This window comes from Micromys minutus (assembly GCF_963924665.1).
Source record: "Micromys minutus genome assembly, chromosome: 19".
In the NCBI taxonomy this organism is placed as follows: Eukaryota; Metazoa; Chordata; class Mammalia; order Rodentia; family Muridae; genus Micromys; species Micromys minutus.
The window spans coordinates 40,020,976-40,045,627 of NC_137954.1; the positions used below are offsets into that span (position 1 = coordinate 40,020,976).

The 24,652-nt window shown below is 48.7% G+C and overlaps 1 protein-coding gene across 5 annotated transcripts in view; it reads right to left on the minus strand.

The window, feature by feature from the left end:
* HDAC4 (histone deacetylase 4) overlaps positions 1-24,652 on the minus strand; it is a 234,540-nt gene that overhangs the window by 27,643 nt on the left and 182,245 nt on the right. For 3 of the 5 annotated variants that reach the window (XM_080933232.1, XM_080933235.1, XM_080933236.1), the window contains 9 exons: positions 23,330-23,568; positions 16,884-17,138; positions 14,154-14,340; positions 13,732-13,865; positions 11,187-11,307; positions 7,643-7,689; positions 4,251-4,358; positions 2,252-2,307; positions 1,153-1,240 (listed from right to left, as the gene is read on the minus strand). In XM_080933232.1, coding sequence (XP_080789358.1) covers positions 1,153-1,240; positions 2,252-2,307; positions 4,251-4,358; positions 7,643-7,689; positions 11,187-11,307; positions 13,732-13,865; positions 14,154-14,340; positions 16,884-17,138; positions 23,330-23,568 — 1,235 coding nt within the window. The remainder of the gene's footprint in view (positions 1-1,152; positions 1,241-2,251; positions 2,308-4,250; positions 4,359-7,642; positions 7,690-11,186; positions 11,308-13,731; positions 13,866-14,153; positions 14,341-16,883; positions 17,139-23,329; positions 23,569-24,652) is intronic. The other 2 variants (XM_080933234.1, XM_080933233.1) reach the window with 2 other exon arrangements.

A 24,652-nucleotide genomic window follows, 5' to 3' on the forward strand; every position in this document is an offset into this window, starting at 1 on the left:
GGCAACACTGAACAGTAAGTGAATGGGTACAAGACATGGGTCACAGTGTTATCTATGTGTGTTACCGACATGCACTCTAATACAATGTGTGGCCCTGGGGAGCATGTCCCACAGCCCCGGGAAGACAAGACTGTGTCTATGTGGGTCATCTGCTGGCTTAGTTGTTCCCAGAACATAATTGTCACATTTATGTTGCTACCAACTGCATGGCATTTCTGTTTTTCTTCCCACTTCTCTACTTGTTTCCCAAGGAAGGGTAAGAATGCAGAAGGAAACAGGCTCACTAGTGTATAGAAAACTACACTGCCTTCCCTGCCTTGTTGAAGCCCTGTTCTGGATCCAAGAGTAGACTTGTTCTCCTTGTTTATATTTTGTGTTTCTTTTCAAAACTGAGAAGGGCTTGAAATCCAAATGCTATCTGAACCTGATGTGGGTTTAGTAAAGTATGTTACGAGGCATTAGTACAAAAGAGTTTCTGTGTGCAGGTGTATTAGAATCACTGGTTTCTTACAATTTTCACATAACATACAGTTCTGTAGAACAGGGCCACCCAGCATGCATGCCCTAGAGACCACTGTTCTCAGTCAGAACCAGGGTGATCCAGGCTTGAAAGAAACCTAGGCTGCCTCTTTTCCTGGTGTTTGAAGCTCGTGACACTTAGGCACTGTGACTAAGGAATGCTGACAGGCACAACAATGACATTTGGTCTAACTCTCAGAGTTAATCAGCCACTCCATAGTGGGCTGTAGAAGGCTGTGTTCATTCAGGAAGACAGAGGCTTAGTCACAGGTGTAGTGGGCAGCCCAGGTCCATGACCCCAGGTCAGAGTACACAGAAAGGCCGGACATGACCTCCAATCCTCCAGCTTCCTGAGAGACACTGTTGAGGACCAGCCATGGTGGCCACTCTCACTGTGGGTACTATCCTGGCAGGTCAGAGCCCACGAGGTTAGGATCAGCTGGCCCAAGTCTTGAAACCAACTTCTAATGGATGGAGGCTTTACTCTTCTGATCTCTGAGTCTGTTTCCAGAGAGTTCACTCCCCCAATTCCAAGTATCAATAGCGGTCAAGGCCCAGTGCCCAATCAGGCTATCTACTAGGGAAACAGTGGGTATGCGTGCTCTTTCCAGAACTAGGGAGGCATCCACTCACCCAGTCTACAATGAGGATCTTGCTCACATTCAGCCTCTGCTGGAGAAGTTTGGCTGCAACTGCCACAGAGTTAAAGTAGCAGAAACCCCTGCAGAAGAGACACCTAGTTACTGTTTTTTACACCATGCATCATCTAAAGTCCCTGAGGTTAAGGTGAAGGCCAGTTGGTTCTTCTGGGGACCTCAATTGATGCTAGTGACGGACCAACAGACAGACTATAGGCACTCGAAGCCACACTAAATACACATATGCCATAGATTCATATCATAGAAGCATATGTACCACATAAGATCCACCCATCAGACACACATCCTACTGTACACAGATACACACACACACACACACACACACACACACACACACACACACCGATGTATGAGCACACACACCACAGAAGACATCTACCCACCACAGACAACCTCCCCAACCCTAGTTATATACACAGGCACATTTAAGTGTATAAAACATAAGGTACCTACCTACAGACACAACATACAGGCATATATAAACACACATGCAAATAGCATAAATATGCAGACACACACACACACACACACACACACACACACACATCAGACAGATGTGCACATGCACACACAGGCTGAAGACATACACAAAAACTGTTAATGGTTAATACTGGTTAACTTGACAGGATCTAGAATCATTTAGGAAATATCTATTTGGGATTATCTAAGTGCGTAAGTCTCTGGGCAAGGCTCTGAACAATTATATTGCTTAGTTTAAAAAGGTGGCAAAACCAATCAAAAAATGTGAGTGGTACTATTACTGTAGGCTAGACACCAGAACCATCAATCATCATATACTCCTCTGACACAGTTTCCATGGTGTCATATTAATTTTTACCACTTGAACCATCTCTTTGTTACATGTAACTGGGAAGCTAACAGGTGACAGGGCCCATACTCCTCATCCAACTGCATGGACCTCAAGTCACATGTCTACCTTGGCTGTGGGCAGAGGAGACAAAGCACTACACCCTGGGCAATGTGCACAAGGCCATGAAGTTCCTCCCCAAACCCCCAGATCCTCACCCAGCCCTGTTACCCATGCTTTTTATCAGACTGCTGTGCCCACTTACATGGGTGTACTCTCCTCGGCATGGTGTCCTGGGGGACGAACTACAGCAAAGCCATTCTGCAGATGATAGCAGATAGTGAGAAATAGTGAGAAAAGACATTTCTTATCTACAAGAAAGTTACTAAATCCAGAATTCATAGAAGAATAGGGTTTCTATTACTACTGGTCCTATGACATGGATGGAGAATGGGGTTAGCTGAGCCTTGTCTTTTAGGAAGTCTGGCTCCATTTTTAAGGGATCTATTCAGAGCTCCTGATGTGAGGTCAGACAGAAGACCCTCAGCTGTTTTCAAATGCCTATGGGTCAGGGCTGCCATTGGAAGGGGTGTGGGCTAGGGTCCGGGATAGTCTTGTTGCCTGTTGCTCACCAGCAGCCTACAGCAAACAAGGATACAAGTGAAAGAAAGCTGGGCATGGCGGCAGGAAGATCAGGAGTCTGAGGCAGGTTCCAGCTATACTGTGAGCTGGAGGCTAGCTTGGCTAAATGAGAACTTGTTTTCTTATCCCCTAAAAAGACAACGCTCATATAGGGTGCTGTTGGGTCCATGTCATGCCTCCAGACAGCTCACAGTACTCAACTCTACTCCCACCTGGAAGAACCACCATGGAGCTGGCACTAGATAGATGGCCGCACAGCCTACTCCCTGTCAATCATACTTTACAGAGCTAACTGCACACCACTGGGGCTGCTGCTGTAAAAACACCCAGTAGGCCTCCGACTCTTCACCAGCACCAAGAAGTGGTCAAGCTTTAACTGAGCACAAAAAGGTCAGGTGACTACTAACAAGGGTGCTGGACTGCTAAGCTGGCTCCTTAGGACAGGACACAGCAGTGGTAAGGCTGGGAAGCAAATCTAAAAGTCAGACACTACCTTGTGATGCTCAGCACTACCAACTCACTCCCTCTGTTCTTCGTCTGCGCTCTATGCAGAGTCCTGGGCATTGGCTTCTAACAAGCAGTTAGGTCTAAAATGGTGTCTCACATGCCTCAGATTCTACCTGCCTCTTGAACGGAGCAGACAACGGTGTGAATGGTGCTGAGCAGCAGCCAAGGACGGCATGAAGACACACCAGCCCTCACAATGAGCACAGACGAACTTTCAAGGGGGCATTTCCCAATGAACATCCTCATGAAGTTTCCACCGTACATACAACCTTTAAAAGGCTCACGTCTTTTAGCACGCTGTGATGAGTAGGAGGACAGCATGGTGGTTCTGAGTCAGGCCATGTATGGGCTAGCTCTGGGAAGCCTCTCTGCATATGTCTCTGTGAGCTGAGATAGTCCCTCTTTTCTCCAGGATACCCATTTTCCTTCTAAAGATGAGATTATTTCTAGTCTTCCAACTTAGGGGAAATCTAAGTGACTTCTCAAGAAGACAAGGCTATTTACTTCTGGAAACAAGGTAGGCAGGAGCCAGTGATGGGGCTCAGACTTCACAGCTGCCTGTCCCTATGTACTTAAGAGGGACCCTGGCACGGTAAGGTATTTGATTTCTGCTAGACTTCAGTGTGCTGGGAACTTTCTAGTTGCTGTCTGGTTCAGTAAACATCCTGTGGGTCAGACAACCACACAAGAAGGAAGCTGCAGGATCCACACTGCACTGGCTTTCAAGATCTGCCACATGCCAACGCTGGCACAGGTCAGATAAGCATCCAGTTTCCCATAGAGATCACAAGATACTCTTTCGAGTCCGTCTTACCCAAGTGTCTCTCCACCAGTTCATGTTGTAGGGCAGGTGTGAGCCAGCAGCTTGCACTATGCTAGATGCTGTTATTATTTTAGAATAAAATCCTGAAAATGCCTTACTATAAACTGGGAAGGGTAAAGGACTCCACAGAGACATCTCAGAATGTGACAATACATTTCTTTTCCAGCATGGCAATGTCCACATCACCCTGGACAGGAGCCTCCTCCCACCAATCCTTTCCAGCTCTTCACCAGAGGGCAAAGGGCAGTGGCTGAACCTCCTTGTGTTGCCTAGCTCCACAGTGCTGACTGACCTTTAGCTCTCCCGTGGCTACCTTGAAGACCAGCTCCACTACACAGCCTACAGCCAGGCGGGCTGCCCCGGACGAGTGCACCTCATTCCATATGGTGTCGCTATCCACCTGTGGAGAAAACATTCCTCAGAGAGCCACATCCTGTATCGCTGTCACTGTCGTCACACACTCGTCGTCTTAGAGATGTGTTAAAACGGTAAACAGAAATAAAAGCAAGAGACCAGAGATACCATGTCGGGCGCGCCTGTAATACCCCCTTCCTTCCAGCTTGTTCTAACAGACGTGGAGTGAGAGTGAGCATCCTAGCCTACTGACTCCCTTACTTTTTAAAATGGATCTGGAGCTAAGTTATGCTAACAAACAGAAAATGAAGCACAACAGAAACCACAGTAAGAGGCTCTATTACGTGAAGAATTTAACTGCAAGCCTGCTAAGGGCTGAGAGTGTTACATGAGACCAGGGCATAAGGCATAAAGGAGAACTGTCAGGTCTGTTCCAGGTGGCAGAAAGGTGGCCTGTTAGATTCCGCTCAAAACAGAAAGCAGGGCCAACCATTTGTCTACTTACTGGCTTGTGCAAAGAACACATCACAGTTTCTTAAAATCAAATTTGTGTGTGTGTGTGTGTGTGTGTGTGTGTATGCACATGCGCATATGTGCACACACTTGTGCCCTGAGAATCCTCTCCATCTCTAGGCTGGGTCTTCAACACCATCTGCTAACTGACAGATACTGATCATCAGTAGGGAGGAACAACTCTTTCCGGCTTTTCCACAAACTTCACTCACAAGGACAGATGATTTGAAATTCTTTTATATGAGTGAAGACACTGCTGAAGTGGGTACCTAGCATGGGCTATGCTTTTTAAATAGCTCCCAAATGTCAAAGGCATGCCTGCAGAGAGGCATCACTATTCAAAGCTGAGACACTGGCTTGTAGTCCTTTATGGACCAGCTTTGGCTGGAGAATCAAATCATTACTATTGGCTCATTATAATATCAAAGGTGCAACAGACACCCTAGCAGCTGCCTGTGGCCCCCAGGGGGCAGCAGTGTCCTGGGCAGCCTAGCAGAGTCCAGGCCAGTCTGGAAGGCTCAGTGATCATTTCCTTCCCAAATGTGAAGAAAGAGCCTGTCTTTATTTTATTATTATTATTGGTAGCTGGGGAGATAGTTGTGGGTGCTGGGAACCGGACTCTTACATTTTTGGTTCTTAGCCTAGCCTGTAATAGCTGATCCATCTCTCTAGCCCTAACCTGGCTTTATTAAAGAACATGCCTAAGACCTGGGGAAGGAACTACGCATGCTATGTGCTTCCTCTTCCAGGATTTTCTGTAGACTGTACTCTCTGGCCATCACAGGTAAGTGTCAGTAACCTGGCTGAGCCCCTGTCTGCACAGAGGAAGGAATAAACTTGGATAACCACCACTGCAGGATTCCAGGCTGCTGAGACATAACAAGACTTTTCTGCTGCTTTGTCCCTATTTCTGTCTACCAGCTGCTTCCCTTGCAGTGGTACTGAGGGGTGGCCCTGTTCAGTCAGGGTGGTGATGTTAACGGAAGCTAGAGAAAATGCTTTACGGGAAGGACAGACAGAAATATCTGAGAAATGAAATCAAATACTGATAATGGAACATGTGGCAAAAGTGGGTGAGCCCTGGGAATCAGGGGGCTCAAGTTGCAGTTGGAGGAGGTAGAAGCCAGCAGTCTAGACCACATTCCCAGGCAGGATTGGGGGTATGAACAGAAAGTCACAAACACAGGTCTTTACTTGTTTGAAATTCAAGATAATGAGGTGAACAAAACAGAAAAGTTTTTATTTGGTTTGGAAAAAAAAAAAGATCAAACCTACTTCAAACTTTTACTTAACAGAGCTAATAAAGATTGAGTTTTAACACTCTGAAAGGACTACCATCTGAATGATTGGCAATGGAAAGGCGCTTCCAGGGATAGAGGGGCCTGCCCTTAGGTACCCACTCCCCATCCCACACAGGTCTCAGTTCTCCCACAGCATCTGCATTGCTCTGACACCTCAGTGGGTGGGTGGGTGGGTGGGTGGGCCCTGGAAACCCTGGGAGGAAAACTGGCTGTAGTAGAGACCTAGAGTCCACTCAAGCCAGAGCCTCTAGGCTGCCTTGCTACCTCTAGGCCTATCCAAAAGACCTGAAGATCCTAACTCCCTTCTGAAGGATGGGCCCCCTGGGTCCCCTCACATCTGTTTAGTGTGTCTATACTTATTTGGCATGACAGTTGGAACTCAGGCCTGGGGTTAGTTGTGCAGAGTCTGCCTGGGTTCGACCCCTAGGTCTGAACTTGCATTTATTTTTCATTTGCAAATTATAAATGCTGCCTTGCACAGGACCCTCTGGCTGCGGGGCAGTGCAAATCCAAATCTTTTCAAGTTGAGCCAAAAATTTGCCCTGAATTAAGAGATTGCAGCCTATTTACAATACAAAACAAAATAACTCCAGGAGAGCTTGGTGGTGGTATGAATAGATGCCTTCGATTCTCTTTCTGATGGGGCAATTTTCAAAGCAGCGATTTCTGTAAAGACTCAGGAAGAAAACAATTTTGTTTCATTTCCATAACAGAATCCAGACCTCAGCTTCACCCCAGGATCTGTGATCAAACACAGCACAGGTTTGGCTACAAGTTTGGCCATGTGCTGGCCCAACACACCACGATGCTGTTGTGACTCTGAAGGTTAGAAGATCAGTCAGGAAGCTTGGCCCTACTCTCTTATTCCAGAGTTCTACAGAACCTCTGCCCCGCCCCCCCGAAGCTGGCTTGGCGGCAGAAACTCAGGCTGTCTACACAGGTGGAGTAGATGCCTTGATGGCTGAATAGTTCTTTGCCATTTGTGTTTCTCAGTCTGTTGCCCAAGTGACTAGCTGCTCATATCACCTGGTTATAGAAATGCAAGGCCACAACAAGCCAGAGAATGTCTTACAAATGTCACCTGACACATGGATGTTCTGGTCAGTGCACAGAAAACTGTCTAGAGGACAAACTAGAAAAGCCCACAATGCCCTAAGAAGCCTCTGGCCTATGTGGACAGGCATGCAGTACTGCTGGAGAGGTAGGCCACGAGGCACAGTGTACACATGAAGTGCACAAGAGCTGTGGCCTAGTAAGATGCATTGTCAGATACTTTCCCCAAAGAAAGGTGCCCGAGTTTGGTGGGGGAAGAAAAAAAAAAACGAAACAAAAACCCAAAAACTTCCCAGTTTTCAGTTCCTTTGAAGCCCCAGATGGCCCCACCCACCCCACAGTACTGTTTATGGAAAACACCTGGGAGCCATTACCCACTGGAGAGAACAAGGCAATGATTTCTGTGACCACTAGGGCCCTGAGAACAAACAGGACATTATTTACACATTAAAGAAATGCTTACCCCAACACCACCACAGGGAAGCCTGACAAACACGGAGGTCAGCGAGCCTGTGGGGAGAAGGACAGGGTCTGAAGATCAGCATAGCACTGGCTCTGTGAGTGCCCAGTCCGTAGAGCATGCTGTGGACCATGGGACAAGACTGGTTCTTAATAGCCCCACAAGCTCTGCTGCAAGGTTCTACCACTAGGCAACAAGGGCAAGGAGAGTAGATCTGCCAGAGTCTGAGAGGAAGCAGGCTTTCATGGTTAGGCAGACACAGGAGGTGGAAGTTGGCACAGCCTTGCAGTCCAGACACCATGCTGCCCATAGATCTTGTGGGTAGGAAGCTTGTTGAACCTGACAATGTTCCTGTTACAGCACAGAACCTTTTCCATTGAGTGCTGGCAGATCTGGGGGTTAGGGGAGAATGGTTTTGTCCGCTGGAGTTCTAAGCATGGATCAGAGTGAACTTGCCCATTCCCAGTCTGTACCTAGACACACTGAGCCATTATGGACAGTGCAAGAACAGGGACATACCTGCATATTTTCTGCTACTATGAGTCCTCAAATCCACACTGTTGTGGCCTCCCACTTCCTGTTATTATAGGCTAGGGCGCTTGGTTCCTACCTGGCTTCTTACTACCCTGCCATTCTGCCTTAAATGCACACCCACCCACAACCTAGCCCAGGGCTTGATCCTTATTTTCATATAAGAACTTGGGAAGCAGAATAGGAACATTAAATCCATCTTTCCTTCAGTGACAGGTGGGCAGCAAATAAAAATGTTTTAAGCTTTGCATGCACAGGTTCTTGCAGCAGAGGGGAATCATCAGAGGGCTAAGAGTCGGCTATGTAGGGATGGAGAGCCTCTCTGCCCAGACATTGAGAGACTTCCTTCTGAAAATGCATACTGGTTATGTGGCAGCCAGGGCTACAGAAGTATAGTTCTCTGTGAAATTATAGCCAACACTGTGTATGTTATGGATGTTAATCAATGGAATATTGTCTTCTCATAATCCAGCCAGCAAAACAGGAAAAGGGAACTTCATCATATATTAAGTACAGAGAACACACTTGATTAGGAGGCAGGGAATGATGCCCAGGACAAAGATGAGCTTGGGTGTCTATTGTCAGCTTTTTCTAAGGGTCCCTGCTCTAGACTGATTGTCTTTCATGCCAGCTTGGGCCACAGCCTAGTTCTAGCTGTTGGTGGTTTGGGGTCACGACCATTTCAATCAGGCGTGTGGATGATGTAGGAGCCAGCCTTTTAGAGGTCTGTTTTGCCTGCATTATAGTCACCCAAGCCAGGCACTCTTTTTCAGCACTGCTGTTAGACACCCTCTTTGTTTCTAGGGATGGTGTCCAGCCCACCATACCTCCCATTCACTTCAGTCCCATGTGGAATGGCACATCAGCAAAGAACTACAAAGGGTCTTTGTACATGGCAGAGAAATGCGTGGATTGAAAAAGGAAAGAAAAGCATAGCAGTATTTAAACATCTAATTAGGGCCATGTTAACAGAACCTGGGATAACTGCTATTACAATGTTTCAAGCACTTAGGTCAAAGACATTTGTGGTGAGGACACTGTAGAAACTTAAACATTGGGTCTTGAGGGTTATATGGTGATGGACTAGGTACTTTCTACAGTGTCAATGTGCAAAGCTTAGCAGGAAGGAAAAGGACAGAGTGAGCGTATGGGTACCAGTTGCACTCAACAACTCAGGTGTAGCAAGAGGCTATCACATAGCTGCTGGGATGCAGGGAGGAGTATAGGGTGTAGGGTGTAGGGAAAATGTTCTAAAAGAAACCCATGCAGAAATGGGCTTCAGTAGCATGGTGCTGACCAAAAGCTGAGGAGTAGGCTCACGTGACTAGTGGGCACCGAGTGCTCCCATCCTAAGCCTTGCACATAGACACTTCTGCTACACAGGGCATACATCTAGTTCTATGCATCTGTTTTGGTTTGAAATTAGCTTAAAATTCAGAAAATTCTCATTGGTAACTTTGGTGGGTAGAGGAAGAGACGGCTGAGAAATGGCATGTGTCTAGGAGGGCACTTGTCTAGCTAGCTCTGTCCTGCTCCTGTGAGGTGAAACCTGTTTGTCAATTCTAACTGAAGAAGTCCCATCTTGGGTAAAGCCCCTGCCTCACTCTGGGATCTATGTCTCCTGTCTGGACAGTCCTATAGCCAAGGGGCCCATGTGCAGGACAGTGGATTGTAGAGGGCAAAACAAAAGGCATGGTCTAAAGAGTAAGTCCCAGAAGAACTATGGTGGCCCTGCATGCAGCCTGAGTTGGTAGCAGACTGCACCTGCACCACACATCCCTACTATGACCACTTCCCATGGGGCTGCAGGGCTGCCCTCTGGGCCATGTTGTAGAAACTGCCTCTGGGCAGCTTTCATAGGGCTGTGCTCTGGGCTATGTTGTTGGAATTGCCTCTGGGACAGGCCTCTGGCTGCTGGGAAGTTTCTGGATTTGTCTCATCCAGGCTGGCAGTGTCCCCAGTGGCTGAGAAAGGATGTTGAAGAATGGAAATCCTAGGCTGCCAATGGCCTGTCCCTCCTGCTTACCTGGCAGCCCAGCTGGGTGGCAGTACAGGAGGGAAACAGCATACCCTATTTCTCTGTGGCGCACCCTATGGCACGCCCTACTATTCGCTCTTAAGACTTTCCCACTGCTGCCCGCCATGGTTTTCTAATTCCTGGGATCTGTGTAATCTGGTGAGGGGCTCCCGAAGCTCTAGCATAAACCTACCTCACTCCCAGCCCTCCTTGGTACTACCGCTAGACCAGGCACCACAGCAGAAGGGCTGTGTGTGAGTACAACAGCAAGAGTTTTAAGGATACAGTGGGGGCTCTCACTGGTAGTGTTCTTTGGACTGGCTGAGCCCTTGCAAAAGGGTCCCCCTTTTCCGAATTAAGGGTGAAGGTGAGCACTCAAACAGCCCAGTAGAGAGGGTGGGAGGGAGATGGGCTTAGTGCAGCCCAAAAACCTCCATTGAGGGACCGTGACCCACAGTCAGAGTCCCAAGGAAGACACCAGCAGCTCTAGCTCTGTCTTTGTTTCTAGTGTCTGTAGTTTTGGATCACTGCAAAAGTCACTGTCTCTGAGTGGTTGGGGTCTGTGGGATGAGCCAAGTTGGCGACGCAGGGTGCACTCCAGAATTACACTGGGCCCAGTTTGTCAAAGCCTACTTTTTTAGATAAAGCCCCCGCTGGTGATGCAGAATGAGTTTCTGCTAGCCAGAACCTGCCCATAGGAATGCTGATTGATAGACGCAAGACATAGCTTCCTAGTCTATAGCCAATGGCCTCAGTGTGGCCAGGCCTAGGACTCTCCAGGCCTCCTCTCAGAAATCTTAGAAAGAAAGGAACTGCAAATAGGGCAAGGGCTGGGTGCGCCTGGTCTCAAGCATTCCTGAACTGAGACTCTAGGCTCCTCTGCACCATGGTCTTAGTAGGAGCTAATGTTCTTGTCCTGGCCAGCCACACAGTGGCCCCAGCTGTAGGAGCCAGGAGCTTGCAGATCAGACCTGGAAGGGATGTAAGGAGGTCGAGTACCTAGAAGTTTCTTACTGTCCAGTTTCTGTCTGTTGAGAGGGTTTGTGCCATAGAGGAGTGTGTGGGCCTCCGAGTGCACTGTCTGCAGCTCCTCCAATGTGGCCTTGCGTCCGCGGATGCACTGTGGGTACACAAGGGGAGAATGTGTTTCTGTGTCAGCTCAGTCTCTACTTAGCAAGGCCACTGCCCCACAGGAAATGCAACTTGAATATGGGGATGGGCACATGCTTATTGGCTTTTTGAAAAGTGGAAAACAAAACAGCACATAACATCATATTTCAAAATATTTTAGATGGCTTACATTTTAATCATAGCTCTGAAAAACATTTGAAAAGATAATTCTACTTTTCAACATGATACCCTTTACTGTCACGCTAATGATTTTCAATGAATTATTACTTTGTTTCCTGAAACCAGGGTTTGGGCTTAAAACAGCAGTTAGGGTCCAAGGTAAGGAAGCTGCCTGAGCTCATTCTCAAGGGGCCTCGACAGTAGCCCTTGTGCATGTCTGACCCACTGTAGTCTGTGCTGCATTGGAAGCGGGCTTCTGTGCCCTCAGGCCTCCACACAGGCACTATGGGTTGAGGAGAAGTGGCACCCTGCTTTCTATCTGTTTGCAGCACTCTTACCCCTGCTTGGCTCCACCTGCTTTCTTGGTTGAGAATCTGCCTCACAGTCCCTGCCTGAGTGTACTTTCCTGAGATGGGATAAGACATTAATGAATGCTGAAAACTGAAGGGGGCCTCAGGGCAGCATCTGAGCACAGGATGGCTGGTTTGTCCTGCAAGGCCAGCTCAACAAGAGAGGAAAGAGTTTTCTCATGACTTGTGTACACTGGTCAATGCTGCCCCCCAGTGGCATAGTGTTCCAGACAGATTTCAAAAGCAGGTGCCTGTGGCCTCACCTCACCCCTGCTCATCACCTCCCACCCAAAGGGCCTTCAGGAGCTGGTGTACACCTGATATTGAAACATCCTCAAAAATGAGGTACAATACAGGCAGCAAGAGAGACAGGGACTGTGTGAGCCCTGGGCTAAACCTAAACTGAAAACTCCAATGAATAAGGGAGGGCAGGTGGGCTCACAGAGAGGAAGCAGAAATAACTGTGCTGTTCCATGAGGCGCGTACGCGCCTTTGAGGCTCCTTATGCACTAACCTATACTGATGTGCAGGACAACTTGAGGGACAGATGGAGGGCTTTTCCTAGTTGAATAGAAGACACAGTGGGTTCCCCTGGCAGGCATTGCAAGAAATCCTGCAAGAGGTAGGTGATGCCAGCCCTATGGCATAGAGAAGGGAAAGAAGGCTCACCGGAGACTAACAGCTAGCTCCTAGGTACAGGGCCCTTGTCTCTCTGCCTGCCATACCCAAATATATCCTTTCTCCTCAGAGCTTAGGACTCCTGAGTCCACAAGGACTGGGAATCCACTCCTGCTATGTCATGACGAGAGAGCTAGGAGAGGCCTGACATCATCTTGGACAGAGCCTTTTTCTGTGTGATCAGCTCTGTTACGGCCAGGTGTGGGGTGAGCACTGGACCCCATTGGCAGGCAGGCCAGCTCTCCTGAGAGCAAGCATGGTACCCGGGGAAACTGAGTACTAGTACCAAGAGATAACCCCATGTCTTCCATATAGCTCCTTAGAGGCATTGGCATAAAGGAACCAGAGCAAGGCTAACTAGGCTGAGGGGCACTTTCCTCATGGAACTTTACATCCTAGGGAGGAAAAGCCCTGAGTTCTCCACATGTCCGCAGAGCAGCTTCCTGATGCTACAAGAGGAGAACAGTCTCAGGGAAGCTGACAGGCCTGATGAGACATGTGGGCTGGGCTTCCCTCTGTGTCTTGGACCCTTTCCTCACTTCATGAGTGGTTGTACGCACTGGTCAGCCACAGGGAGCACACTGAGAAGAAGCTAGGAAGAAGGAAAGGACAGCCAAGGGAAGTCAGCCTGGCATGTAGGTTTGAGAATACAACACAGTGGGGCAGCTTCTGTAGAAGACACTGAATCTTAGGGAAGCAGGCAGTGTGCCCACAAGGGCTCATGGAGAGGAAGCTGCATGTCCGATATGGTGATGCTGGCACTATGGGTCTGTCAGGTTACTAGGAATTGAGGACTTCACTCTTAGAAGTTATTATGGTTTAGGCCTGTATGACTAAAGTAGTTCTCAAATGAGCAAGCTGTCACAGAGAGAAGCCAGCTCACACCACAAGCAGTCTTCTCTGTTTTATGTTGTAGTTTAGTTGGGATTCTCACTACATGTTGGTACCTTGGTTTTGACCCTAAAACTGTGAGGTGGTAAATAGACCTCTTTGTTTTATAAAGTACAAGCCTCAGGTATTCTATCACAGAAAAGGTACCAAGACAGGCTTCTCAAAAGCCCACAGATAGCATGGATGGAGATGAGGAAACAGGCAATGTTTCCTGCACCCTCCCCATTACTACAACATGAACACAGACTGGTAGAGAATGAATACAGCAGGTTGGAGGCCATGTCCAGGCATAAGCAAGGTGGAAGGTATTCCTCTTTCCCCACAGACCTCCATACCTCACACTTGCCACGGAGGCCAGTTTCCTGCAGGCGGGACCAGATGCTCTGGATCCTCCCAGCATGCTCCGGGTGGCTGTTGGTGTTCCCACAGGTACATTGATGCTTCAACATCAGTGTGTCATACACAAGGCCTGCAGTGGTACAGAGCTGAGGTCAGAGTAGTCCTCAGGGCTGAGCTTCCCAATGGCCCTGGGACAGCAGCAGAATTCCCAGGAGGAAACAGGGTATAATTGGTTCTTGGTTCAAGTTCATCCCACCCCCTTTCCAAGATGGTACTAGAGGATTTTGATAAAGGCATAGTGCTGGCTCTGTCTCTGGACAGTTGAAGGCTGCGCCCTTAGCCTTTCATTATTGGCTTACTCTACAGCCCTCCTCCCCTACACTCCATCTCTTACTCCAAACAAGAGGTCATGAGTTACCTGTGGTGAACCTTGGTTTGGTGGGGGGCTCCTGGACTGACATGGGGAAGGTGGCAGATGCTGGGGAGGACTGAGCCCGAGACAGAGGTCTGTGGCTGCCAAATGACACAGGGATGCCAGCTGCCTCCATAGATGCCTGGTAGTTCCTTAACTGGTGGATCCTCTGCTGCTCCAGCAGGAGAGCTTGCTGCAGGGCAGGAAAGAGGGCTATTAGTGCAGACCATTTCCCACCAGTCAGTGACATTTATTACTCACTCACCCCTAGCCACTGGCAAGCCTCTTCACTGTGGGACAACTAACCATGGATGCATGCCTCCTAACCTTGTGCCAGATGTGAATGGGATCATAGAAGAGAAGGCACTCGACATACAAGTCCTATTTAAAAGAATAAGGGGAGTTGCCATCTTAAAGGCCAGGTGGGGCTTGGGAAGAGTTCTCTGAAGAGATGGTGAGCAGTGGTGGAGGTGCTGGTACTGGACAGGGGTCAGGCTGGGAGAACCATTCTGGCGAGTGTGAAAATGGGGCAGTGAGTTTACACTGCCATCCTTCCACAGGTTCTCCTGGTGGTAAATGGACAACTAATCTGGGGACCAAACTCAGCAGGAAAGCAAAGGCAGACACAGAAGGGCTGGTTTATATTGTCTACTGTGTTCCTGGCCTCTGACCAATCTAGTATTCTTATGCTAGGAAGGTCACAACTATGGGAGAAATAAAGGGACATGCTACTATGGTCTCAGGTGTCCAGGGGAGTTGACAAGGACACACCATGGGGAAGGCAGAATCTAGCTGAGTGTCTGGCAAGTATGGGGTCGCCACCAAGGCAATTAGCCACCCTGAGGGACATGGACCCTGATGGGAACTCAAGGGACTGGCAGAGGTGTACCTCCACCAGTCCCCATGGAATAAACCATCAGGGTAGAGTGAGGTTAAGAGGAGATTTCCAAGGTTGTCCTGCCCAGAGGCAGTAGTGAACAGAGGAAGCTACTTCCTAGGGCCTGAGTGAGCTGAAAAGGGAAGCCATGTTATTCCACACCAATGATGCATTTTACAAGGCAATCTAACTCCATCCCACCCCTACAAACTTCATCCCAAGTCCTATTTGATGAACAGATCTTATGGAAAGAACCCACTCCAAGAAACAGGGCATAGCCCTGAGCTGTGAACAGAGGAGGGGAACTGCAGACACTGGGCCACAGTAGGGAGGCAGAGTACCTTCTGTAGGACACTCAGGCTGAAGCAGAAGGTCCAGAGCCTCCACAGCTTACATCATACCATGGGGCCCGGGCTACTAAGCAGCTGACTCTCAGTGATATTCCCTCTGTGTATTTCCACAAACTGTTCTGTGCCTGGGATCCCCATGAAGGCGTTTTATTGTTTGTTCTCCAGAGAACAGAAAGCTTGGACTCTAAGGACTGTCTCATGCTTAGATCATCTGGTGTCTATAAGATACCAGTACTAAAAACAGCTACTGAAATACTCAGATGTATATCTGTATGGTAACAGAATACTGGGTTTCAACAAGGGTAAGTAGGTCTTGGCTTCCTGTGAGGGTCTACTCCAGACATGGCAAACACACCCACGTCCCTTTGGGTCTCTCAGCCTGAGGCAGTAGACAGTCCAGACAAGTGCCTGGATCACAGGACTGGTGGCATTTGTTATCCTCTGTGAATTCTACTAGACCTTAAAGAGCAGTAGTTATGTGTAAGGACAGACTATGGGGCTATTAATGGAGAGACTCAGGAGAAGCTAAGTAATCCTCATGCTGTGGCTGCTATCTAGTTGTTCCAGGGACCATCTGAGAATGAACGTCAACAGGTGCTTGCTGCAGGAACCCTGATGTTCTGCTCTTACCAAGTGCTACAGAGAAGCAGAAGACAAATCTAGAGTGTCAGTGGACTGAGGAGGGGGCTTGGCTGGAAGAATCCTGGAGTCTAGCAAGCAGGGTATACCTATGAGCCTATGCCCTGGAACAGTACCCAGGTACTGCTTCTTGGGAATACAACTAGAGTCCACGACTCTGGACTCCTGGCTTACCTGTTACTCCTGAAGTAAAAGCAGCCTCTCTGGGGGTTCCCTGGCTTCTAATCTAGGGCATCCCTCTCTGTCCCTGGTCTTTCTAGACAAGTGCCAGTTTTACACTGAAAATTAATAGTTACTGAACATCCTCAACCTCTGGCAGTCTGCCACTGTTACTGCGCCCTGGAGCTTACTGTCTTCTTGGATCGGAAGAATAGTTATTAGAACAGCAGGTTCCAGTCTCATCTGACCTTGACTCCTTTTTGTGTTGTTTCTTTTTGAGACATGCTCCCCCTATGTAGCCTGGTAAGCCTGGAACCCGCTGTAGACCGGGCTGCCTTGAACTCATAGAGATCTGCCTGACTACCTTTCCAGTCCTGGGATAAAATCATGCACCATTACACCCAGCTTCTTTTTGGTTAACACCTCAACTCTCTTGCTCTGCTTTAGTTCTAGTAGTTGAATCTCACCAACATTTGTTTTTGGGTTACAATCTACAGCCTCCCATACCAGAGGAAAAAGTGCAGGACAGATGATCCAGAAGGTACACCTTTGGAGGGCAGGTGTCCAATTTGCATGTACCTGAGAGCTTACAACAAATGCACCCTACCTCCCATGAAGGCAGTAAGATGGCTAGGGTCAAAACAGTGAGTGTCTGTGATTCAGAGGCCAGGAGAAGATGAGGGTCAGCTGCCTGCTCTCCTTATTCCACACCTGTCTAAAGAGAAGCTCCTGTTCAGTGGCTGGGCGCTGGTTGGGTTCTGCCTCTCGAGTGGCCTCCACTTCTTCTTCCTCACTCTCAATGGGCTCCTGCTTCACCTGTACAGCAGCTAGGGAGGGCTCCTTCTGTCCAGAAAGCCGATCTAGGTAGGGCTCATCCAGCAAGGCCTGATGTTCACGGAGCTCCTCCTCTGTCTCCTCTGGGTGGCTCTCAGGCTGCCGAGGTGGCTCACTGGGTTTGGAGATCATCTGCAATACCGAGGAGACAGAGGAAGTCAGGACAGTCATGGGATTGGAAGAAGCTTCGTCACATTCCATAGCTCAGGAATGCTCTACCAAGGACTGGTAGGATCCAGGGCCAGCAGGTAAAATTTACTCACACAATGTGGATGGACCCTAGCATTATCTGAGACACACAGGAAACGATGCTCAGGGCTAAGGTAATGTGGCCTGCAGACAGAGGTAGACACTCAGTGCTCATGCAGTGTTTCTGTGTGCCAGGCAGGAAAAACTAAGTTAGGTTGCAAGTATCAGCTCAGTGTGCAGAGGTGAGTAAAGGTATGCTCAAAGAGGCCAGTGCCAGTCACCCCCCCTCAGATGCTACCTAGTAAGACATACTGTGGCTGGAGAAGGGCAACAGAGGCAGGTGTCAGGCACCCTATAGTAAGAAACCAGTACAGAACTGGAAGGGTCCAGAAGTTCTCAGAAGCTGCTTCTCTGAAAGCTTATTAGGGAAGTACCAAATAGAAAGGACCTTTAGGACATACCATCAATCTGTGGGGGACAGTATTGGTGGTGCTCCATCAAAAGTATGTGCCAAGCTCCCCAGCTAATTTTTATGAAGCTACCACATGGCTGTGAAAGCAAGATTTCTCCAATTATGTTCTGAAAGCCTAGACTGCTCAGGAGATCTTATTTCTAAAACCCCAAGACACAAAGGCAGAGAGGTACAAGCCAGGGAGACACTGACCACAGGGCACTGTTTCTTACCAGATAGATGAGCTCTATGAGACACAGAATGGTGACAGTGACATTTGTCCTGTATCTTAAGCATGCTGAGTATGAACATGCATACAATGGACTGGCTGAGTGAGGTCCTAGACATGTGAACTGGCATGTCTGAGATTGTGTCATATTGTACACATGCAGATCAGTACACTGCACACTGTAAACAGCCTTGATAAGGCTACATGAATGAAGCTCATGGCAGTTTAGTGAGCTGTCAATTCTCTCATTGGGCAAGCAGGCTTCACCAGAAATGCAGCGTTAAGTGTTTGTTCCCATCTCAGTTTGTGATGTGCTAATGGCACCTAACTCCTAGGTATCCCAAACTCCTAACCCTGACTTTGGGGGAAGGGTAAGTGAGTTTCTGGCAAGCACCAGGGGCAGTCTAACTGGCAACAGGATGAGGTGAACTAGGTGTCTGATGTCAGGCTTGCTGAGACTGGGCCCTTTAGGTCAGTCCTATGGCAGGGATGGGAGGGACAGAGTGTCTTTAGATGACACAGAGGAAATTCCCTGGGGAAAGTGGCTTTACCTGCTAGGGAGTAATAGCAGAGAAACAGCCTGGACCCTAGAGGAAAGAACAAGAGCAGCTTGGTGGATGGGGCTGGGAGCAATCTAGGACCTCTGGTACAGGCTGTCATTACAGGAGCTCACAGGTGTAAAAGAGGTGGCAACAGGACTGTGAATGCAGAGACAGACCACAGGGCTCAGAACACAGGGCTCAAAAGACTTCCTTTTGGTCCTGGGTGGGGAACAGAGGGGAAGTGCAAGCTGTATCTGGCTAGAAAGGTTGCTATATAAGCTCTGGGATGTAGATGATAGGTCAGGACTAGGAATTAACTACCTTCAGGAAGCACTAAGTAGAGGCAGAGGTGGAAAGGTGGGCCTAGAAGGATAGGTGCTCAAGCGGTTAGAGCACTTCTGAGGCCCTTTCTTCTTCCCCCTGTCTGTCTGTCTGATGCACACACAGACACACACGGGGTCAAAAAAAGCAGAAAGGTATTATCATACTATCGCTGTATGGCTGACCTGCCAAGGTGACTTGGCTCGAAGACAGTCAAGTCATTGTAAAGGCTCAGCTCTAAGTGGTTATAAGGGCCCAGGAATAGTAGCCCATGATAGACCTAACCCAGGTCCCTTCCTACTCTAGGGTGGTATTCAGAAAACAAAACAACTGTTCAATGTAGGCCATGACAAGTAGAGGCTGTCACAGGAAGGGTTCAGGGTCTTCTGGAAGGAGTAGGCAGGGTAGGTGTGCTGTGGGCAGACAAACTCCATTCCTAACATCTTCATTATTCGACACTGGAGAAAGATGTCAGACCAACACATACAGCCATTCACCTCCCGTCTACAGCTGGGCTAAAGGAGAAACAGAGAGAGGAGCCTTTCCTCCCGACAGCTTTATATGAACAGCTGAGCCCCATGACCTTCACAACAGCACTCTCTTATAGCCCCACAGTTAACCCCCAACAACTTCTGTGCTCCTTCCTGGCTTATACATGTCCTGTGTTCTGTTTGGTGTCATGTCTCATCGGTGTCCTTGTACCACCTATGGTTCTGAGTGCCTTCTGTTTTTCTTAAGGTTACAGCTCAAAGTATCTCACTGGACAACCTTCAACTTTCCTAAAGGCTGGAGTCTGCCTAGTTAATCCAGGCAGGAACACTGAAACTGACAGGTAAGGTAAAGGAATGCCCCCTTAGAACCCTGGGATCCTGTTAGCTGGCCTGTCACCTCAATGTTGACTGACTGTGGCTGAGGAGGGTACCTCTGGGAAATTTGGGGGGAGTGTTCATACTAGTACATGGTTGTGGGCACTTCTACTACCTATGCCTGATGCTAGGAAGGACTTAGGCTTCTTGCTTTTGGTTCCTTGTCAAATGGCCCTCACTGCCAGGACAGGCTTCCCTGTTTCCTCTCCAAGTTGGGTATAGTTTGCTGACAATGTAAGAGCTCACTGATGCCACACAGGCAGGTCTGCAGACTTGGCATGAGATAGGCAGGCAGAAACTCCAGAACAGGAAGCAGGGACAGGGAGGCTCTCAAGGGGCCACAGACTTGCTAGGCCTCCCTCTAGAGGATGTCTATCAGGGATGCTGCCATGGCAACATGGGCCACTGAGAGCCCTGTCAATGATGCAGAACAGGCCATGGTCTGCCACTCCGCTCAGCACCTATGCGGGAGCTGGTGCAAACTAGACTTCATGAGCCACAGTCACAAACAGGATTCTCTCTCCCTCTGAACTTATCTTTGCGTCTTTGTGGCCACAGAGACGGGATCTTCACGCAGAGATGGCTTTGGGAAGCAAAGCTGGCCTTAGGCAATATAATAAGAGAGACCAGTGGGGAGGCAAGCAGGAGCTTGCCAACATGTCAGCTCCTGTTGCTCAGAGGCCTCTTGGACATCAGGGCCTTGTTTAATCAAGGGATGAGTGTACACACACACACACACACACACACACACACACACACACACACACACACACACACACACACACACTATATATATCCAGAACAGCAGGATTAAAACATCAGACCAGAGTTCAGAGCCAGAACCCTACTGGTAAGCACAAGGTATTTAAAACTACTGGATGCTCATAAATAAACCACCCACAGCAGTCCGAGTTCTCATATACAAAAGAGAGTGAGGATCAGCGAGGCCAACACTTGGCCTACACAAAGATCAAGTGATCTTGTAGACCCATCATTGCAGCAAGAACTGCTTTCAACTATGGGGAAGATTTTCTGAGTACAATTCCTGACTTTTTACAAGGTTGTGGTGAAGTGGGTCTGGAGGCAGTAGCAAAAAGGAGTACTTCCCCGTCAGGATGAGCACGGAGCTACTGCCTCCAACAGCCTCCCTTCCCTGGAGATTCCTTCCCTTAGCAGACCTGTACAAAGCACTGATGTGGGCACAGCAGTCATGTAAGGAGTTGACACCCAGGTAGTTACACTGGCTGCCACTCCAACTCCAGGAAGTCCAGAGGGGGACCAGCTCAGCAACCCTGTTTTGTCCCTTGAAAAATGGCAACAGTTAAAAATGACTGCTGAAAACACAGTGCTAGAATGAGTAATTAGCTCCTGTCATATCTTTGGAGCACTAGCACTTTAGGATGGAGGCTGAATGCACAGTGGGCAGTGAGCCCAGCTGTGGTTCTCACTGTGTCAAGCAGGGAGTGGCCCTCGGGAGCAAGCCTCTCAGAGCAGGGCAGAAACACTGGTGCCAGGCAGCACAGAGAACATCACTGTCTTCCTGGGCGTCCCAGGAAAACATTGTATAAACGTTTCAATCAACTGTCATTTGCTATCACCAATCAATCATGTAACAAACCCCAGTGAGATTACCCAGCTTCTAAAGTCATCTTCAAGAATATGCCACATGTAAATGGGTGTTTCCTGTCTCCAAACCTCCTACCACACCACTCAGGCAGTGACACAGTAAAATTAGTAAGACTAGGCTGGCACTAGAGAGGCGAATATGAAAGTGCTCTTGACACCTGGGAGTATTAGACAGTTGGCAGGAACCTGTCTCACCCCAGCAAATGCTTTTCCTGTGTAAATGATGGAATGTCTGGAGCCCCCAACTTCTAAGATGCTCAGAATGTTGGGCATGAGGGCTGTGGGCTGAGGGACTGAGATGGCAGGCAGGAGGGGCCTGGCTGAGCTTGTGCTGGGCATGTGATCTGTAGCAACTTCTTTGGGAAACAAACTTGACCTCTTTACGCTTGCAGCAGAGATTAAGGTGGGATGGGTATAGACAGGAGACACCGATTCACTGTAGGGCTCAGCAGATCCCTTTGGATTGGAAACGGGACCACCTCTAAGCATGCTCTCATCTTTCATGATAGTCTCTCATCCCTGATCCTTTCCCACCTCCATAAGGAAGCCACAGAAAGCAAAGGACCCGTGATGACTTGTCTTCATCTCAGTCCTTTCCCATTTTTAGTGGCCTGTGATCAACCGACATCTAAAAATATTAAATAGAAAGTTCTAGAAATAAACAATTCCTAAGTTTTAAGCTACACACTGTTCTGCTTAGCATCATGAAAGCACTCCCTCCCACCTAGGATGGGCACCCACCCTAGTACACATACTGGATGGGCTACCCTCCTAGCTGATTAGTGGCCACCTTGATTCTTTGCTTGGCTGTTGTTCAGTGTTCTTTATTGCCAGTTTCAGGAACCTACTGAGTGTCGTGGACTGTATCACATCCCAGGTAGGGAGAATAAATTAAACTCATAAGCTCTAAAATTCACACATTTAAACTGAACAGGTTAGTAGTCTGTAACCTAACTTGGGAATATTTTCATTGCCCTAAACATGAATGTTATACCCACAGACAGCTGTTTCCATTTCCCTATAAGCTGTAGCACTTAATAACCACTAACTTAATTCCTGTCTCGAAGATGGTGGTTCTCAACCTGTGGGTCACAACACCTTTGAGAGTTGAATGACCTTTTCATCACCGCAGCCGACTATCAGATATCCTGTATATCAGATATTTACATTAAGATTTGTAAGAGTAGCAAAATTAGCATTATGAAGTAGCTGTGAAATAATTTTACAGTTGGGGGCCACCACATCACTAGGAACTGTATCAAAGGGTCATAGCAACAGGAAGGTTGGGAACCACTGCTGAGGCCTTGTCTACGCTGGTCACTTCCTGTAAGTGAAACATAGCAGGGGCCGTCCATGACTGGTTTACTTCCCTAACAGCTATGTTTTTTAATAAACTCTGGAGATGCTCCATCCACAATTTGGCTGCTATGAGCAGTACAGATGAGGTTTGTTGGCAGGGGTCTATGAGACATTTCCATTTCACTTGGAGAAAAGCTGCTGGGCTGTTTGCAGAATAGTCATTTGAGTTGATATTGAAGGTATCTAACCGACAAATCTGATGGGAACATACTAAACTCTCTTTCCCTGATCGCCAGCAGCACGGACTGACTTTTCCTGTAAATGGGGCTGAGAGACTCTGGACAATCTGACAGTACACAGACCTCTATAGGTTTCCAAGCTGCTTCTGATAGTGTAACTCCCACATTTAAACGGTTGCAGGTGCCAGGTGACTTGGAAAATATGCTTCAGGGACTTGATGCCACTGTAAAGTTGCAGGCCTTGAGTGAGAGTTTGCTTTAAGATCTACTTGACAAATGACTTAAGAAAATCCCTAAACGAACTACCTATGTGGATGCCCACACAAGGATGCAGAGGCCTCCTGCAAGGATGTGGCCCACTACTTACAGGTGCAGATGGGCTGAGAGAAAGGCTCCATAAAACAGCACACCTCCCTAGGTTCCCCACCATGCACCAGAGCATGTGCTCTGCTTCTCCCCTTCCCCATTTTGGCCACTTATGCTCAGCAGGGGCTAAGGAAGACAGCAAGGTGCACACCATCTGCAGGTGACTGGCTCTAGAAGGCAGCAAGACAGACCCACCTTGCTGAGGTGCAGCTGCTGCTGCTGGAACTGTTGCTTGTGCTTCTCCAGAAACTGCTGGTGCTGCTGCTGGATCACCAGGTGCTGCAGGGCCTGTGCATTCTGCGGCAGGGGTGCTGACTGCGTGCGCCCCAGAGGGCGGTGCTGCCGCAGCTTGTGAATGGATGGGGACACCCTGTCCGCACCAACCAGGGATTGTGTGTGGAGGGGCAGCGCCCCCAGGCCTGAAAGATACCAGTCTGAAGATAATATGGAGGAAAAAAAAACAGCAGAGGGGAAAAGGAAGAAGAGAGGGGAGAGACGCTGTTGAGTAACCAGTGGAGAAAACAACATGCCTGCCAGCCTAGGCACCTTCTACGACACATGACTGCAAACAGGCTCGATTCCAACTAGAGGCTGTAAACCTGGAGCTTGGGCTTTAGCAGGACAGAGAAAGTAACGTCACCTGGAGATCCCATTGATGCAGTCTCTCCAGGAGCTCACCAAGGAGCACTCCAGAAAGTATGGCAACAGCCAAGCATCAGCTTGCCACACCTCCAATAGATGTTTTCAGAGGATGGCTCTTCTAGCTCACACATATCCCCAAATACCCGAAAGAAGAACAGTTTGCAGCTGACCCGGTGAAACTCAGGGACAAACTGATACCCAGGCACTGTCAAGACCTTGGCCTTCAATGGATTACAGGGTAGGAGACTCTGTATCACGTACAGAGTGGCACTGGGAGAGGAGACGAGGAAGGGCTGCACGGGAAGGAATCGGATCTTCCCTAGAGGCATGACAGCGGGGCTGCGGAGAGCAGGTGAGTGCAGTGACAGAAGAGCATGCAGACGGTGCAGGGCAGACTTCAGTTCAAAGAAGTGGGAAGGACTTAGAGAAGAACATGTGCTTCCACAAACTTTCCTAGCTCGGTCTGCCCAGGGGGAGGCCGTGGTGCAAGTCTGGGGTCTCTGCTAAGAGCTCAGCCGTTTGTCAGTGGTGCCGTGCTTAGACCGTGCTGAGGGATGACACCTATGGCCAAATAAGAAGTGGGACACTGTACCACTATTTTGGCTTGAATGTTCACAGGCCTGGGCTCGATAAGCAGTATTATTCATCACTGCTCTACACAGTGGGGAACTTGGGCCTCTGAGGACAGCTGTGGCCGAGCAGAGAAAACCCTGTTCAGGAGGCTCTTTCCTCAGGACAACAGAAAGAACCTAGTGGAGCCAGCAAGAGATGGGGTGCTGGGAAGAGTGGATGGAGTGCTGGGGGAGAGTGTGGAGTCTGAAGGTGAATCATAAACACAGTCCTGACATCCCAGCACTTAGGAAACTGAGGCAGGAG